The sequence below is a fragment of the Bemisia tabaci genome, chromosome 7 (genome assembly GCF_918797505.1).
Source record: "Bemisia tabaci chromosome 7, PGI_BMITA_v3".
Taxonomy (NCBI): domain Eukaryota; kingdom Metazoa; phylum Arthropoda; class Insecta; order Hemiptera; family Aleyrodidae; genus Bemisia; species Bemisia tabaci.
In genome coordinates this window covers 49913078-49932104 of record NC_092799.1, presented here as the reverse complement: position 1 = coordinate 49932104, position 19027 = coordinate 49913078, and the positions used below count along the sequence as shown (strand labels likewise).

Genomic DNA, 19027 nt, shown 5'->3' with positions numbered 1-19027 from the left:
ACCGATCATCATTTCCCAATGAACTCAGAAGAATCATACCACTGTGTTCTACGTACTTCGTATCATAAGTTTCCCATTAAATGCTTGAAATTGAGATTCTACTAGTCTTCACGTAAAAGTCGGATATACTTTTTTTTAAACCTAAACTGTAGTATAGGCATTTCAAGTGTGCCCATGTTGGACGAAGGGAAACCCAAAAAAATTCAATGGTACATGTAGTATGGTGTGTATAGGTATTTAAAACGCCTTGCTATTTACTCAACGCCGCAGAGCCACCTACCGGAGTACAGCGTAACTATCCAGCGTACGTCTATCGCTACCGTCTCAAGCAGTCTCTGTCACTGTTGAAATGCAGTGTTTTACAGTTTACTGCGTCTTCCTCTTGCATGGTTTTACTTTTCTTGTTCTTCCTTTCTCTACTTTCTCTATGTAATGTTTTCACCCCTTTTTTTGAAGAATGTCAAATGTAAAATTTTCGTATATTTCGTATACTTTTCGTAATTACAGCAGAAACACATCTGTAATGCAAGCTATAGGTACTGTCCATTGCGCCTTTTGTTTACATTATAACATTTATTACATTTATTTCCTTTGAAAGAAAAGTATATGGAGTAAATTTTGAGTCCTAAAAAGTAGAGACCAAGAAGAAGAGGGGGAGAAAAAGTTGCAAAACACTATTTTTTCTTGTGGTTTTTTTCATCTGGGTCTGGGTGCTATAAATGTTTTTCTATTCTTTTTTATTTTGGAAATTGAAGTTTTTGAACGTACAATAGCTCAATGTCAATATTTCCGGAATTTTAAAATAATGAGAACCGTAATATGAAGTAACATCCAATTCTACTCAGCAACCACCATAAAAATTAGACGAGCATTAATTCCTGCCAGCAAAGCCTTCATGAAGCCTTTAAATTTTATATAAGATTGATCTTGTTTTCCAGTTGTATTATCTTTAATTATAATGATAATGTTTTCAGGATCTTTAGTGCAATGATAATCTTCGAATAAGAATTAGGAGGAGCAGAAATATGAACTTAAAAGCGTTAATTATTTAATAATTCTTATTTCTTTATTATTAAGGTTTTGTTGCTTATATCATGTATCTCAAATATAATTTTTCAACAATTGCAATTCATAATTTTTATTAATGATAATATACAGAAATTTGAAAGTTGTATCTAGGTTTTTTCAGAAATTCTGCTTCAAAACGCAGTAAGTAATTCTCGTATTAATAAAAAAAATCCTTCAATGATGAAAAAATTTACCACCGTTTGTTATTATACTTATTTTCAGAGTAAAACACGACTTAATCAGCGAATCTGAACGATATCATAGCCTGAGAATTAGGAGACAGAGGAGAGACACACGATTCGATGCTGAATGTCGCTTGCAGCAAATGAGCGCTCTATAGCGCTCCATCAAGTGCTGCGCTCTAACGGAGTTGAAAGGAATCATCAGTGCCGGCAAACTTTGTGAGGTGTATTGCATGCTCTCATTTTACAAGCTCCAACATATCCTCAGTGCTTCAGTGGCTGAGCTTTACGTCTTCGGATGCTCATTTTCTCATTTAATATAGAGACCTACGTTATTTTTTTTTCTTATTTCTGAGAACTGGTTGAAAAATGTGGGTTCGTTGACTTTTCGTTTTCTCTGTCTCCATGATTACTCATACTGTATTTATATTTTGTCATTGATTACCCAAGTCGCTTATCCATACAAATGTCCAATTTATCGTAAGTAAATGCGATGATTCTGGAGAATTATGGGACGGAATTTTTTTTTAAAGGGAATGAAGAAGAAAAAACAGAACTCAAAGCTGTAACGTACCACTCACGAAATATCAACGATTTAGGACTGGGAGCAGTTCGTTTAAGAGGTGTAATTAGCAATATCTAGAAGTCTTTTCATACAGTCTAAGTTTTGTCGAAAATTTACTCTTTACAGAGTTTAGTTTTTATTTTGCAGGATCTTTGACTCTCTCACTCATTCTTTCACAGTACGAATGAGATGTTTAAATTGCAGTATTTTGCTCTTTAAATTCATAAATTACGGAATTACAAACCAAGCAGAATTAGTCAAATAGCTGACATATGATTCAACGAGTTTTGAGGGGGGGGGGGATCATTTTTTTATGAATCCAAAGAGCTCAAAATTTGTTTTTATTTTAATTTTAGAAAAGTTTATAAAAAACATCCATTAAGCTCTAAAATCTGCGAAAAATAAATTTAGGAAGATCGCAGGAGTTTATTTTCCTTCGGTCCAGAGTGAACACTTAAATGAAAACACACAAAAATCACTATTTACTCGATAAGTCAAAAAAAGAAAAAAAAAAGTGGATTGCGTGGGCCGCTATAATGCGGCCATAATAAAATTATTATAATTGTAGGGTCAAAACTTCGAAAATCGGACAACAGCCGATTGTGAATAAATTCCATCTGCTGCAAATGCCGTAAAAAATTGCACAATCTCAGCACCTTTGCAAGTCTCATACGCCCTTTCACCGAGAAAGTCCTCAATTGTTCAGAAAAACTTGTTAGAAAAGCGACGATATGACTTGAACTTGACGCATCTCGAGCTCTTCCCATTACCCACAGTGAAGCGAGTCGAGAGGTGGCGCTGCCAGTGGCCGCGCTCCGAAACTCATCATCGCACAGTGGTGGACCTGTAGAACAGAGCGAACAACGGACTCAAGATTTGGAGAGCTTTACCTAATGAGTTTTTGATCGATGCTTCGTGGTAGAAACTTTTAGGAGCTGAAGGGAAAATAAAAACAGCGCACTGTGACAATTTTTTATGCAATTTTAATTTCCACCATGAATGACTGAAACTTGCATTATAGGATCGAGTTTTCATGAAAGCTTCAGTGGAAGGCACGTTCAAATACTTGAGATGTAAAATAAGTTTTCCTCGTTTTGAACTGTCCTACCTCATAGTCCAACAGTGTCAGCCGAAGTTAGTCATGAAGAACACGTTTTCTTAAATTATGTTTGCAAATATTTTTACGCAACTTTAGTTTGAACTGTTTAAATGTATTATAAAAAGTAACCCATTTTGTGAATTTCATATGCTGTGATAACACGACCAATCGTAAAATGCTCCGATGTTTGTGTAGATTAAGTGGACGATTAAATTTATAATGTGTTTATTATTTATATATATTTTTTTATTCATTAAAAAATAAACGTTGACGTCTTCTTGTCACCGGAGGAAATGTGAACAGCAGACATTATTTTGAATAAGGAAAAGCTCTAAATATTTGTATGCCAATAAAGATTAGTTCATTGGTAATTTTAATTTATTAATGATTATACGAGTTTTTGAAAAATACTCTAAATAGTTCCAAAGCCAGACGGTGCAGATTATTTCAGCTACAGCAAGAGATCACGGAATGTTAGTATTGAATATCAGCGCGTAGGAGGTCTCTTTGTAATAATAGAGAATAAATTCATTTAGGAGTAATTACGTTTGCATAAACTTTTGTGTTGCGTAAAGTTGTCAAATATGCGCGCCTTCAGTTTCCGAGGTATACCACCTGCGCTCCCTCACGTCGAAATAGTGGTATGCAAGCGCCTGCACAGTGAGCAGCTTGCATGTGATGTAGCTGCTTCAGGTTAATACTCTGAAAGGATTTGAGTCTTATTATTGAGTCTTATTATTATATAATCTTATTATATTGAAAGTATGTTATTCCTTCTTTAATTTTTACTTTATTCTTCACTGACAAATTTCTCTGACCTACTTGATAAAAGTTACTGGTAAATGAATGTTCTAATGAATCGGAGAGCAGGAAAAGAATTTTAGTATAGAAAAATGTATCACCCCCAGTGCGTGTACGAGAATGCCTTTTCCCACTTAATTTTAGCGAGTGGCTTTAGATAAGAAGAATAAATACCTCATTATTGCATATCATCTCAAAGGAATAAGGTGAGGATGCGATGAGCAAATATTTTATTCTCCCATGAAAACTCAAATCTTTGGGGAAATCTGTAAGTGTTGTCATAGTGCGAGGAAAACTCACCAAAAATTCGCAAACAAAAAATAATTAAATTGAAAAAAAAAAAAAAAATTGCAATAATGAAAAAAGTAATTCTGCGTCATTCTTGTCATACTCCATGCCAAATGTATTTGCACTAAATTAAATTAAAAGGAACATCACCATATTTCCTAGCGGGAAAATGAGTTAGAAGTGCAGCTTTAAGCTTTACTGGTCATGCATTTTCTAAAAAATTAAAGATAAAAAATATACTTTGAGTGTGAAAGTAGGAATTGACTTCTATCTCTAACACGTAGTCTCGTAGAATGATTTTGCCCCCGCAGTTTCACTTGATGTGACTATCTTTGGTTGAAGTTGGTCCCTTTGATCAGTAATTAAAGTTTGATTAAAAGTAAAATATGTGAAGACAACAAGATTATCGTCACGTAAAAATAAACAAGCCCGAATCCTTTGTCTCATGTTTGAATTATTGAATAGTTTAGCTGTTTACACGTACCTAGCCGTTTATCGTACATTTTCTCTCGGCAGAGGTATGTATATAGATTGAAAAAAAAAAAAAAAAAAAAAAAAAAACGTATACAGTGAAATCAAGAAAATATTTTCACCTTGGTTATAAAAATGCAAGATTTGAGTTGAATAAAATTAAATTTCCATCGGGTTAGAATCATAGTATTATCACGTCACTCTTTACTGGCTGGATATATGAATGAATTTTGTTAGTGAGACGAGCCAAACTCATGATCGGACAAGAGTGAGAAAACTCACATGGGATTTTCAGAGAAAAACAAGTACAAAGATCGAGTAAAGATAAAAGTTCGGTGAAGTTACATTAAAATTTCAGCTTTTCCTTGAACAAAATCAATCTACGAAAATAAAATCTATGTTCTTTTGTACGGTCAAGAAACTGGAAAGTCAAATTAAGGACAATGCACGTGGAACAGCAGAAATCACTTAGCTTTGAACCAATCAGCTACATTTTAATTTTAAAGTTTGAAGTGAGCCATAAACACCAAACCATGACCTATGTATGAGCTTTTTTCCGTGAAATATAATACAAAATGGAATTATTTAGAAATTAAATTTATACTCAGCGTACTTTTACTTTGCTTTTGTTTTTTTCTTAGAACTTGTCCACTGAAACGATAGATTAAACAACTTCCGATTTGCTCTCAACATACCGTTCGTTTTTGAAAGGGAAATTTGAGTCCGGTCATTAAAAAAATGCATAACGCGTTTCGAGAGGGAAAATATTTAGCTCGGCCACAGAGAAGTAGTTTTTTTAATTATACATTTCATCACGAGGAACAAAGCAGTGTTTGTTTAATTACCAAAATTTAATTTAATTACAAAAATCTCACAAGTTGCCGGTGGATCGGAGGGTGGGCAAGGAAGCGGAGAAGACGATCGGGGGATGAAGGGAAAGGTGAAGGAAGAAGACGTCGAGGGGAGCGGAAAGGAGGGGGCGGGGAAAAAAGCGGGGAGAGCCGGGAGAAGTCAAAGATGAAGCCGGGAAATGAGTGAAAAGCCTGGAAGAACTGGGAGCGGACCGGTGCGGGTTACGGGCGACCCGGGATCGGGAGGAAGGACGGCTACGGGCGTACGGGGATACGGAGACGGCTACCGCTTACGGGTTCGACAAGAGTGACGATGATAACGATGACGACGCGCGAGATTGAGAATGAGTATTGGTACGAGGCAGTGAACGAATGCCGGCCGAGGAATGGTCCGGGACCGGGGGTGAAGTGGGAGGCGGAGAGGGGGAGGGGAGGGAAAAGCTGACGGCTCTACGACGTGCTAATACGATCCATTGACAGAGGCACGGGAGTCGAAGCGGCCGGCGAGGCGGGAAGCGGGATCGATGTCTGGTTGCTACGCTACCAGTGTTGCGGGCCCGCGGTGGCGGGGAGGGCGTGGCCTGGGCCGGGGCGGCCGACCAATCGGCGGCGCCGGAGGGGCGACGTCATCCGGGGCGGCGCGCGGGGAGGGAGGGAGCGAGAGCGAGCGAGAAAAAACGTTGGCCGCGGCGGGCCAGTCAGTCGCGAGTCGCACGACATGCATAACACATGAGATCGGTTCGTCTCGTTTTACAATTCAGATCAGTGACCGTGTGTCGAGTGCGGAGTGCTGAGTGCTCCGAGTGGAAGTGCGAGTGGCCGCGAGTGGGATGGCCGCCACGTATCTGGCCAGTAGTGCGGTGTCGTCCGACCTGGACGGTAGCGTCGGCAACGTCATGAATATAGTTAACGCGAGTATAGGGGCCGGTGGCTACCACACCAACCCTTCGCCACGCTCCGAAAATGAGATGAAGTACCTGCCGCCAACGCAGCACCACCACCACCACCACCACCACCATGTACCACAAGTTCCTTCCTCGCCGTCGCCCAACGGGCACCCCGTGTCCCTCACGGCGGCCCACAACCCCTGGGTGAGTCTCCAGCCGAGCGACCCTTGGGCGGCCAGCATGGGCATCCACCACCACCCTCACCACCACCCGTCCCCGCACCAGGACGTGAAGCCGGCCGACATCCACCGGCAGCACCACCAGCAGCCCGGCATGGGCTCCCCGCATTCCTGGCATGCCCCGGTCGTCTCCTCGGGTCACTATATCCCTACGAATAACGGTGGTGCGTCGCCGTTGCAGCATCACAGTGCGTATCATGCGGCCATGAACGGCATGCTCCAGAACTCTGCCCCCTTGCATCACTCGCTAAGGGATAGCCCTGGATACCCTCATAGTCAGCATCCCGACGCCCCGTCCGGCGGCGAGGAGGATGCCCCAACCTCGGACGATCTCGAAGCCTTCGCCAAGCAATTCAAGCAGAGACGAATCAAGTTGGGCTTCACCCAGGCCGACGTCGGCTTAGCTTTAGGAACATTATATGGCAATGTGTTTTCACAGACGACAATTTGTAGGTTCGAAGCGTTACAGTTAAGTTTTAAAAATATGTGTAAACTAAAACCCTTGCTACAAAAGTGGTTAGAGGAAGCCGATAGTACGACAGGGTCGCCCACTAGTATCGATAAAATTGCCGCCCAGGGCAGGAAGCGGAAAAAACGGACTAGTATAGAAGTGTCGGTGAAAGGGGCCTTGGAGCAGCATTTCCACAAGCAACCCAAGCCTTCGGCGCAAGAAATCACTTCGTTAGCGGATAGTTTACAACTTGAAAAAGAAGTAGTCAGGGTATGGTTTTGTAATAGGCGGCAGAAGGAGAAGCGAATGACGCCGCCTAATACGCTAGGGGGGCCTCAAGACGGCATGATGGACGGGCAAATGGGTCCCGGACCACATGGACTTCATCAAAATTACCATCATACCGATATGCACGGATCTCCAATGGGCCATTCCCATAGTCCTCCAATGTTATCTCCCCAAACGATGCCTACCCACCAGTCTCTTGCTGCTCACTAGCGTTTAGCCCAGTGGGATATTGAATACTCGAGACAAATCTCCAAAATCCAAAGGGACTACGTCTGATCTCACAACACACCACAAGCATGAAGCTCCGTCCCTGCTTCCACCAGATTTCCATCGATCCAACTTCAAGTGTCGCCGATCAGCTCCAAATCCTCAGTTTTCTGTGATAAAATCCTCCCACTAAGTATCAAAGTGCGCCCAAGTTCCGTTCGCCTCAAAGTTGTTTATGTTTCCTCGCTAAATTCAAAGTGCAAAATTCCACCCTTTCAATTTTCAATTTTCTCTCTTCAATGGCGGTTTTAATCTCAATTTTCAAAATCCCCGCCAATTCCCTTTGCTGTGCCGTTGTTTGTCCCGTCTAATGATTTCAAAATTAAGTTCCATGTTCTAAAAGCATTGATAGCGACGGATTTGCTATCGATCATAAGTTTTTGAAGTTCTAGTGCTCACCGGATTTGGAATAAACCTCCTGCCATCGTGGAACATTCATGGTAAGGTTAGAAGTAATATTTTTAACTACATCCAACAATGCGCATTTTAGTGCATCATTCACTCTCATTTGTTTACAAAATAAAGAGGAATCAATTCCATAAACCACTGTCAGGTCTTCTTCCAAGGGATGAACCCTGTGGGGGCCCTGGACATGTGTCTAATTTTGAGGCCAGCTTTTGATCATGGAGTCGCCGAAGCTTGAATGGAAATTTGCTGGAAAACAAGTCCGAACAACATTCCTTACGAATGCAACAGACTGTCAATTTTGTTCTGCCTAATTTTGGAGATTTACCTTTTTGTACATATGAACTTAGTATGAAACGAGAGCTTTTCGCTCTTGTTTCTAGTCTCGAGGTGGACAATTTTCAATTTCCTACTGTCACGGGTTATTTTTCTAATTTTAATCTTAAAATTTTATGAAATTCGCATACATGTTTTTGATGTTCAAACTATTTTTTACACTACTACTGAATTTATATTCCGGGGATAAATTGAATCGATTTATTCAGATAATTTTTGTCATTAGTGAAAAAAAGTTTTATATGGTGTAAATACCTGTATCATACTTAAATTAGATTTTTATATTTTCGAATTTGTTGAAATATTGGGAGAAAATGAATATTAAGTGACCTCTATCTGTTTCTTTCAATATGAACTAAGTTAGGTAAACACATGACGAGCACTTGCATCGGAACTGCATCTATAATTTCATTACTTCATAACAGTAAAAAATCATCTAAGTTCATCAAAAAAATCCTGCATACTTTTCTTGAGCGTTTCTCTGTTTAAGTTCATTTACAAATTTTCATTACTGATCGTGAGTTTTGGCTATTGTCAGTACTGATAGGTTAATTTCAAAACAATACCGGCATTCAAGGGTTTTGTGATTTTAAAGTATAATGACGGCGAAATCTCATTGCTCAAACAATGAGTGCCTGTCGCGTACCATTTATTTAGGGCAATCAGGGGCTTTTAATGAAAATACTCCCAAAACGTGGATCTTCTAAGGTTATAGCTGCTAAACTTGCAGTTAATAATGAAACAAAATGAACGTAATGAATGTAATCAATGTCATGCACGCATGAAAATACGCGAATACGTATGCTCCATAAGCTTAAAACTTTTTTTGGTTTTTTTTTTTTTTTTCAAAAAGAAACAAAACAAACGGTAATTTGAAAGTAATTTAAGGAGTGATTACGATTGTAGAGAGAAGTTTAAGAATCATGTGAGAGGTTCTTATTACCAGGACATTGAAGTTAATTCATCCCTCTAAATTCTTCACTAGATTTCATAAAACATTTCTTTTTTGCATTGAAATGACCTGTTGGCAGAGTGCGTAATTTTATTTTCCTTTTTTTTTTAAAAAAAAAATCTTACCGTAACTGTTTGCATCCGCATTGACTTAACACTTAAAAGAGTAAGTTACTTATTATTCAAGTTTGAGGTCAATCTTATTTGTTTGTTTCATTCATCGTGACATATTTTTAAATCCTCAAATTATGATTTTACTTTCACTCCTTTTTTTCAAAACGAGTCACATGGAAAAACAAAACTGGAGAAAGTATCTCTTGAACTGACTTTATTCTTATGTAAAATTATTTTGATGGTAAAATAATTGACTATTTTTCGCCCGCAGTTTACAGAAATAAGCAGTAAATAATCCACCAACGGACTGTTTTTTCTTAAAAATTGTATATTTTATAACTCATTAAAAATATGAAAGCAAATATTTAAAAAAGAACGTAATTAAAACATTGAATACTTAAGTTGTAAATTATTAGGGTCTTTGATGATTATGAGTATACATTCTTATTCAATTATAATTCGAGCAGTAAGGACTTAGAGTATGTCTTGAAATAAAAAGTAAAAAAATAAATAAATGAACAATAAAAATAAATTAAGGCCGCTTTATCACATTTGTAGAAAATACCTCTCAAATTTCTAAGGGCCCGAAGTGCGTCTTGAAATAAAAAGTAAAACAATGAATAAATGAGTAATAAAAATGGTTTAAGGCCGCAGTCGCTTTATCATATTTGTAGAATACTTCCCAAATTTCAATCTTAGAAATTCTAAAATTCTAGTCCTAAACGTTTCCTGAGCCATCCTAAACTTTGTAATTGCAAACTCACGTGTAAAAAATGAGCCAGCAATTTTAGAAATTAAATCAGGTAATGAATATGATCGCAATCAATGCACTCCCTTTAATTTAAATGTTTCAAAACATTCATTTTTTGTGTTTACTTATTAATTTTTTTTTAAATCATAAAAATAAAGTCAGTTTCTCAGCGAAAAATGGTCATGGTGAAATCATTACCGGTGTTGTAGGGGAAATCAAAGTCCCAAAATCAACTAATCGCGAAGATAGACGAGAAATGATCCAACGTCAAGCGTTGAAAAAATACTCCAAGGCAGGGTATGAATATATGTCATCAATTTAGTTAGTATTCGTATGAGTGTTAATTCGACGGTAATTATCAGAGTAGTAGTAGTTGTAATAACGACGCTTTAATTAGTGTGCGTTAAAGCACCATTGTCAGTCATCCGGGCGTTCATGTTACTTTTTGCACCTTTACGAGACTTTCGGTTCAGGTTTTTTAACAGTGATTTTTCTTCCTCTTGGGGTTGAAAAGTGCTTGCAATTTTTTTTTTTTAAATTTTATTTCATAATGATTAATAACATGAATCAAGAAAACGAGATCGTGAGAATTGTTTGTCTTGAGGTCTTTGGTGAAATAATTATTGCGTTTAATATAATATTTATGAGTAATTAACAGAATAACTGTTGAATAGTTTCAGTCTTTCAAAGAAACTCCGAGTGTCGCACAGGGAGTGAGATATCCGAAAAAAAAAGTTATCAGTCAAAATGTCGTATTGAGCAGAGCTTTACCTCACCTATTTGTTTTCATCCGCATTATTTTTTTTCAACTTTGGAAATAGTCGAATTTTTATCGAATCCTTCATATTTCAAATACTGAGTTTAAAATCAAGATTTGTTAGGAGAAGTCGAGGCTAGGGAAAATTACAGTTTAGAACATTTCATGAGAATCCGTGAATTTGCATTGATAACTGCTAATTTAATTGTTAGGAAATAAATAAAAAATCTATCAACCTCAAATAATAATGATGAAAGCCAGATATTAAATAAAATAACTATAAAATAAAGTCATAAATAAAAAAACTGCCCGAAAATCTGTGCGAAATAGTTTTCTGAATACGTACAGCATGAGAAGTCATTTAATGGAATAAGAATCCTTGCCAGCCTAAAAAGTACAGAGCAATCCACCATGAACAGCGGAGGAAATAAAAGGAGTTTATATCGGCTGTCAAAATTAATAATATCGATGTTCAATGATTGTCTAGGTGCATTGATTTAATTATTATAAATATTTACCCTAGGTGACTGCTCAACAATATTTTTTTTGTTCACCATGATGCATCCGATTTTGTCGAAAGTGCGTTCAACTCGTGATCTCCCCGATGACATCGTGGTGTGAGAAAAAAGACACAGAGGTCGCAGGTGTAAAACTAGGGTCGGAGGATCAGCAAGTTTGCCATATTTTTAAAAAAATAATCCTAATATCACAGCGGTAAGCAAGAGTAGATTAAATAAATAAAAAAATCTAAAAAACGACAGCTGTGGAGATGGGAGACACGAACAACAATAGGCACCGAAAGGAGACCGAAAAGGTATGCGAGAGGAGCGTCCCGGAGCAGGGTCGCCGGCCCTACGTGCCAGAATGTTAGTTTACAGGGCCGGGTTCGGGGATGTCCTGACGTCACATTCGAAAGAAATATTCGAGGGTTTATCCATTAAATTATTGTTAAAATGTCAAAATTTAAATGGGTTTCGGCCTTCCCCCGCACTCGGGACTACCCATTCCATTTTTATTCCCTCGTCTGGATCCTGACTCAGATTCTGATTGCGTCTGATTCCGACCTCCTGATTTTGACACCGGGAGAAGGTCGAGCCCCGCGCCGTCCTATCCGTTATTTATGTAATGCCTCGGCGCTGAACCCTGTCCTCGCACGGATATAATTAAAACATTTCTCGTGAAACAATCTCCCAGTGGGGTGTCCGAAACTTTGATCGGGGGGTGTTCCTCACCTGTCGAGGAGGTCAGGTTCGCTCCTCGATTTTTTCTCGCCAATATCGCCTCGCTTTGATTTACAGCCTTCTTTGAAGTTTTGATTTATACGAGTTCAATTGGAATGTGTAGCACATGTTTTTGTTTTTTTTTGTGGGTCGGTTCAAATGCGTTGGTAGGTTAATTTTTCAGCGCTCCGTTTTAGTTAGAATTTTGCTCTAAATTTTTTGTAAAGTTTCAATTACTGTGTAAAAGTGGAAGAAGAGACTTTTTTAGGGAAAATTCCCGCAAAAAATAAAAATTGAATAATTTTCTCCATATCAGTACTGCCGCTAGCGCATGTTTTGTTTTCTGGAGGTGGCTTTTAACTCGTTGTTAAGTTAATCTTTAGGGCTTTATTTTTCGTAAAAACTGTGGCTCAGACTGTTTGGAAAGTTTCAACCCCTGAAAACAAGTTTATATAGTTTAATGTTCCCGAAAATTCAGAGGATAGCGGGTGCAAGGAAACAAAAACGAGTGTTGATTTTTTCTCAAAATGCTCTCTAGCCGTTCAAAATGCCAGAGGATTTTTGAAAAATGATTTGAAAGTGATCACATCACTTTAATGTATTTTAGTTTCATATCGAATTCGGAATTAACAATTTACTGTCACTTCTAAAAATACAAATATTACGGTGTACATATTTATTTGCTGACTCTCTCACATCGGACAAGTAGTAACTTTTCATGTTATGATCAAAATGTCAGGTTACATCAAAAGACTCTTTCGGCAATAGGAGTATGATGAACATGATGAGCAGGATCGGAGAACAACATTCTGTATCCATCCTCAGGAGAAATTGTCTGCATTTTTTTAAAAACCCGATTTAATCAAATATTTCTCTCTTGAAAACAGCTGTAGCAATTGATAACATATTTTAATTTTTTTCATCATTGTTTAACACAATTTTAGTTAAATTTTATCTTAATCTATTGTATTTAGATGAAAAAAAGCACATATCCTCGGTACAAAAGGTGTCATTGGAATTAAAATCACACCTACCTATGCTTCAACAGAAGCAATTCAGTAGGTGTAACCAGATCAACGCTGTCACTCATCAATTCTCGAAGTAGATTCCTGAAATTAAATAAAAGCTCATCTTCGGGAGAACATCACGGGTCGAATCCCTAAAAAGTTGTTGACACCCCATGTGCTCGCACTGTATAGCCTTTTTTTCGTAAAATATTAGGTTAAGGTACAATCTAACACAATTTTATCAACGAATATAAAAAATACACCATAAGTCATCAATTTCTACAACTGCAATCAGCAGAGCAATATTTGACAGCTGATGGAATATGGAATTTTACACCAATGCAGACAATAACTCTCGCTCATCTGTTTCTCGAAATACATCCCTGAAAATCAATAAAAGCTCTTCCTCTGGAGGGCATATCGCGTTGATATCTTGAAAAGCCTAGGGTGGAAGATTAGGGCACAATTTCGCAAAATTTTGTATTATAATGATAAAAAAAACATTCTTTAGGTCATCAACTCCCACAGCTGCAATTAGCAGAGCAATATTCGATAAACGCCAGAATAGTAGTTTTATACCAATGCAGACAACCGCTCTTTCTCATCAATTTTTCAAAATACATTCCTAAAATTCAATAAAAGCTCTCTCCCTGGAAGACGCATCGCGTTGACTCCCTGAAAAGCTGTGGGCGGGCGTATCAATGGGTTAAACCACCCAGAAAATAAGATGCGCCGCTCATAATTGAGTCAATCAAGCCGTCTTTGATGAATCATTGCGTTACGTTACGTATCACGGGAGCGATTAGCCTCAATGGTCGGTCCTTTGTGTTGATCAACTGCTCAAAAGTGTTGTTAGCGTTTACAACAGGCCCAAGAGCTTGGATCTTGATAGTGCGCCGCCGCGGTCGGCCTTGTCCATTCTTGGGGCCTCTTCGAGATGATAGTCAAGATTCTGACAAGACAACCCGGGCCCTTTTACCTGGGCTGCCGTGCTAAGGAAGAACGCCGTATGAACATGCGAGGGTTGTCAAATTTCCCCCAACAAATTGTCTATTTTTGAGGAGAATTATGAATATTATCGCTTGGAATTTTTAGATAATTTAGATCTGATTGCTAATACAATTCTCCGAAAAATTGGAGGAGAAATATGCACAGATATGCCCGATAATTTGTATTTTATCAAAGGAAATTTGGCAACTTCTGAAGGCTCATACGGCGTTTTTCCTTAGTACGGCAGTGTGGGCCCCGTGCTTTAACTCCGTTCCAGCTAGCTCGTAGTACCCTCTGCCGTGCTGTGGAAGAACGTCGTAAGAGCTTCTAGACATTGACCGATTTACATCGATAAAAGACGAATTTCTTGGGAAATTTAAGAATATTTTCCTTCTTATTTTTCAGAGTATATTGTTTGCCTTTTCATCTACACTATCCGAAAATTTCGAGAGAAAATATTTCTAAATTTCCTCGAAATAAAATAATTTAACGATGGAACTTTCGCAACGCTTTAATGCACATACAACGTTCTTCCTAGCCACGACATTGTATTTGTCTATTACTGTTTTCTCCTCCTCGGATCGCACCTCACCTCTCACTGTTGATTCGTCGCCCTCTTGACACAACAACATAACTACATTCCGGAATGGATTCTATCCTCCATACAATGCAATGCTTTTCCGGGCTCATTTCAATAATTAGTTATGTCTATTTGTCAGCCGGTTGACCAATTTTTCTAACGATGAGAATGAAGGAACAAAATTTGACTACCTTAAATTATGCTTTCTTAAAACAGAGGATTTCGTTTAAATATGATTTTATAAGATACTGAGTCTCAGTTTTAAGTAAAACTTGAGTAACCGCATGCACATGATTTCTTGAGTTTAGCAACGGACGTACGTCACTTTCGAGGATCGATTCAAATGTGAGGGATGTTCGTACAGCGCTGGTATCCATCTTCGTAATTCGTTCGGTATGGCTTCTCTTAGTAGTTTATTAGCCGATCCATTGACACTGCAAATGCCGCTCCTAAGCCTCGTCTGTGACGATTAAAAGGGTTTCCATCGCATTCCAAGATTTCACTCGACGTATTACAAGCTTTTTCATGTCCCATGTAGAAATAGTCTTTTCGCGAAGTTCTACAATGGTAATGTTCTTAATTTTTGTTGAAAGGAAAAGCCTTGCCCTAGTAGAACTTAAGCTTTGGCTGAAGCTCCCCCATACGTTTAGTGAACAACGAAACAGTTTCTCCTCGGAGAAATAATATGCGCTTGTAATATGACTCATATAATTTTTCAAAAACGAGGGATTAAAATTTAAAATTGAAGCAAGTCATTAAGATAAGTTGAAATTTTTTTCTCTCACTTTTTCGAGGATAAAATAATCGTGACTTAAGAATTTTGAAAAATATTCCAAATAATTGTTAAGATTACACCCTTGCATCTTCTTTTGGGATCATTCAAAGCTTTCAAAGCGAGAAAAAAACACGGAATACAACTATTACAACTTCTCTGTCGCCCGAGTTGCATAACTAGAAAAATGAAGGGGCACACAATGGCTCACCTTTTGGCTTCTTCTTCCATTCAAAATTGGACTATCTTCTAACCCAAAAGGAACAATATCTCAATATCTGCAATATCTCAGTATCACGAATCTGTTTTGTTCAGTTGAATATCTAATAACATTATATTTACAACGAGTTGAAATATCCCCTACGTCTCTTTTTACAGTTCCCGAATTTTTTTTTTTTTGGAGTGACCAAAACTCTTCCTCATTAAAGAGAAATGCATTCGATGACAAAGATTTTATATCTCACCATATTCGTAGTAACTATGGTGATAAAATTGAAAACAGATGGAACGAACCAATTAGATGTCGATAAGGTCCAACGTGCTAGGTCCATGGACATATCTTCAATACCTAAATAAAGATTCATCAGAGGTTAGTTTCATCATAATTCTGGCTAGTATATAAATCAATCAATAGCATGGTTTAACTGCATACTTTTTTCCAACCCTGTGCAAACATCAATTCTCCCTGCGACCCATTCTCTCGGTCTTGTCACGAAACATCCCCAAATCGAACAGAACGCATTCATCCCTGAAGCCAAGGGCTGCGCGTCAAAGCATGATGAATTTAAGGGTGAGGCGAGGGTGGAGATTCGTCGGATGAAGTATAGATGACGCGAGTTAGTCTCGTAGAGTTGTACCTATGATCCTCTACATGCCCTTCCGTATCAATTTCCTAAACAGCTAATAAGTGGCTTCTCCACCCCTAAGAATCCGCACAACTTCCCCCACGGAAAAATAATTTATTTTACTGAGCGCAACATGGTCTTTTCTGACCTCTCAACTTGAGGTTGTGCACTAGGGCACGATACACATGAGCGTAAGGAATCATAAGGGTGCGTTCGGACATGGTTTTATTTCGGAAAGTGCTTTTAGCCCTAAGTAGTTATCTTGTCCACTTCATCCGCAGACGGAAAAAGTTGCACACGATGACTCCTCCGTCTGAACACATCCACTTGTTCTTTATTGAACCTTTGTTCAAAGATCATTTAAAATAGCAATTTTTTTACAAGGACAAAGCTTTTGCTAAAATTACCAAATTCGTGGATGTTGTATACGTAAACTTTTGATCAATAGTAGTTATTATCAACGGTAGTGGTAGTTTTACCATTAAGTAAGTGATAATTTCATGATTTTTTTTTCTGTGCGATTACATTCTTTCTTTGGTAATTTTCACTACGTTCGTAAAATTATTACTTAATGGTAAAAATTTCCCTGCTTTTGGTTATGTCCAATATTCATTAGATGTTCAAATGGAACACCACTCATTTGGTAGTTGTAAGTGTAGTTTATTTTCTTAGTGTAAAACGTAGCATCACAATGTACTTTCGTATAAAATAAACGACTTAAATCCTCGACCTGATTTGAAAAGATACAATCTTAAGTACTATTCAAAGTACTATTTTCGTGAATTATTCGTATTATTCTTATCATTCCGTACCGAAATCGTCAAAAACAGGGCTGTTTGTAATGACCGTTTAAAAGACAGAGGTCCAATTACTCAAAAGTACGCTCTAGTTTACTAGCTCCTATTTGGTCAAAATAAGGAATGAACCACAAATCCAAAACTAAAAATCGAGGTATGAATCGATAACACCTCCAAAACCATTTAAATTGTAAATAAATTCACAATCCCATAAAGACCGGTACCAACCAGCTTGAATTGCCTCTCCGACTGACGGATTCAAATTTTCTCCATAGACTACATAATCCGTTACAAAATTAAAACAAATCGTTCGAAACTGACCTTCCGTAGGTGGTAGGTCATGTATCACTTATCCCGGAAAATCCTGGATGGAGAACCGACGTTAATATATTAAAACCCAAACATACGTGAAATCCAAAATCGGACGAAATCGTAGCTCGAATCTCATCTCCTCCTAGCCTACAAGCAGGCAATTAAAATTCACGCAAGATACATTTTCTAGAGGAAGGTCAGTGTTCCTACGTCACGACCGCAAAAAATGGTAATGATTGATGACGTCAGACGTCGAGTCGACCAAATAATCGCCTAAGCGAGTCCCTTGTGGCGTCTGCCTCCGCTGATTATCCGGACCCCATCAGCATTCATGAATTGAAAGTGATTCCGTCGGCTTACGCCGAATAACAGTAGCATAATTTATTGAAGCGAGACTGTGCTTTTTACGCTATAAAATTTTATTACTCGGGCATCCGATGTCTACACTCTTAACCTGAATTTTAGTATGCCTATGTACGTATTTTGTCTGTCCACGCTCTCATGTTGAATATTATTATTGAGAGGGTTTTTTTTTTCCACCGACATTGCTGTCACATTAATGGTGTGCACGTCGTTTTTGGTGCATTTTTTGACTTTGCCAAGGGAATTCAATCTGAAATGTCAATTTGGAGCTACTGACCAGTGGGCTAATCATAGAGATTGATGGAAAAAGCGATTGACAAAGACGACATAGGGAGTTTGGAGCTATCCTATTGGTTGAAATGGGTGGCTCCTACAGTTAAGGGAGCAAATGATGGACTAATTATCGGTCTCTTGTGGGTAGCTGTCAGTTAATCTATTACCTACCTCCTTCGTCCATTCCAACCACCCGCTTCCACCAATAGGATCACTCCATATCTCTTTTGTCTTCTTTGTCTACAGCTTTGTCCATCAATTTCAAAAATCGGCCCGCAGGTTTATATTTCATCGTGACTCGTTTATCCGAAACACCTTTGCTAACAGGTCGTCCCTCTAACATAATTTTGTGGTTTTGCTTTTATAACTTTCAAGTAACATATTTCAGTCTGTAAAAAAACAGTTCCTCTAAAACAACATCTTTGTCTGTGGTTCAAGAACAAGCAATGACTTTAAGGGAGTTATTTTAGAATGGAAAAGAAATTATAATGGAGCGTATGCAATCCAACTTATGTAATTTTCTACCTAGGAACAAATATTTCATCCTGGTGATGTCTATCAATGAAGTTATCTTTAAAGGAAATATTAAAGTTGTTTATGATGGTTCTATCTTTTTCTGGTCATTTACCTCAGATCTGCCATGGTGCAGCTTGTATTTTATTTTGAAATACATTACGTAGACACTACTTTAATTGAATATTGACCCTCCTCGGCCATACATGAAAATTTAAAAATTAATAAAATCACAAAACCCTGGAAACCGCCGTAAATTGAAGGACTAAAGTTTCTTTTATTTATTTTTTTTTTTGGCTCTCAGAGTCTATTCTGTGATTAAAAGTTCAAGGAATCATAATTTTTTACGGATGGTAGATAAAAGAGCCTTTTTATAACATAACGAAAGTCAAATATCTATGTGGTAAAATGCCAAGCGTACTATGATTCTCCTCTTTAGAATGGATACTTTTTAAATTTATCTGTTTTTAGTGCTCATGAGTTAGGGAATCACTATCGTGTTTCCTTTCAACGGCAAACCGAGCTACCATATTTTAAAATTTTATTTTTAAAATTTTTCTTTCCATGTTTTAAATGAGAACTAG

At 37.9% G+C, this 19027-nt stretch overlaps 1 protein-coding gene across 1 annotated transcript; it reads left to right on the top strand.

The window, feature by feature from the left end:
* Nucleotides 1-6002: 6002 nt before the first annotated feature.
* On the top strand, nucleotides 6003-9037 carry LOC109030197 (silk gland factor 3). Its single transcript, XM_019041034.2, has one exon. The coding sequence runs from the start codon at nucleotides 6156-6158 to the stop codon at nucleotides 7398-7400; it is 1245 nt and encodes a 414-aa protein (XP_018896579.1). The 5' UTR covers nucleotides 6003-6155; the 3' UTR covers nucleotides 7401-9037.
* The last annotated feature ends 9990 nt before the right edge of the window (nucleotides 9038-19027 follow it).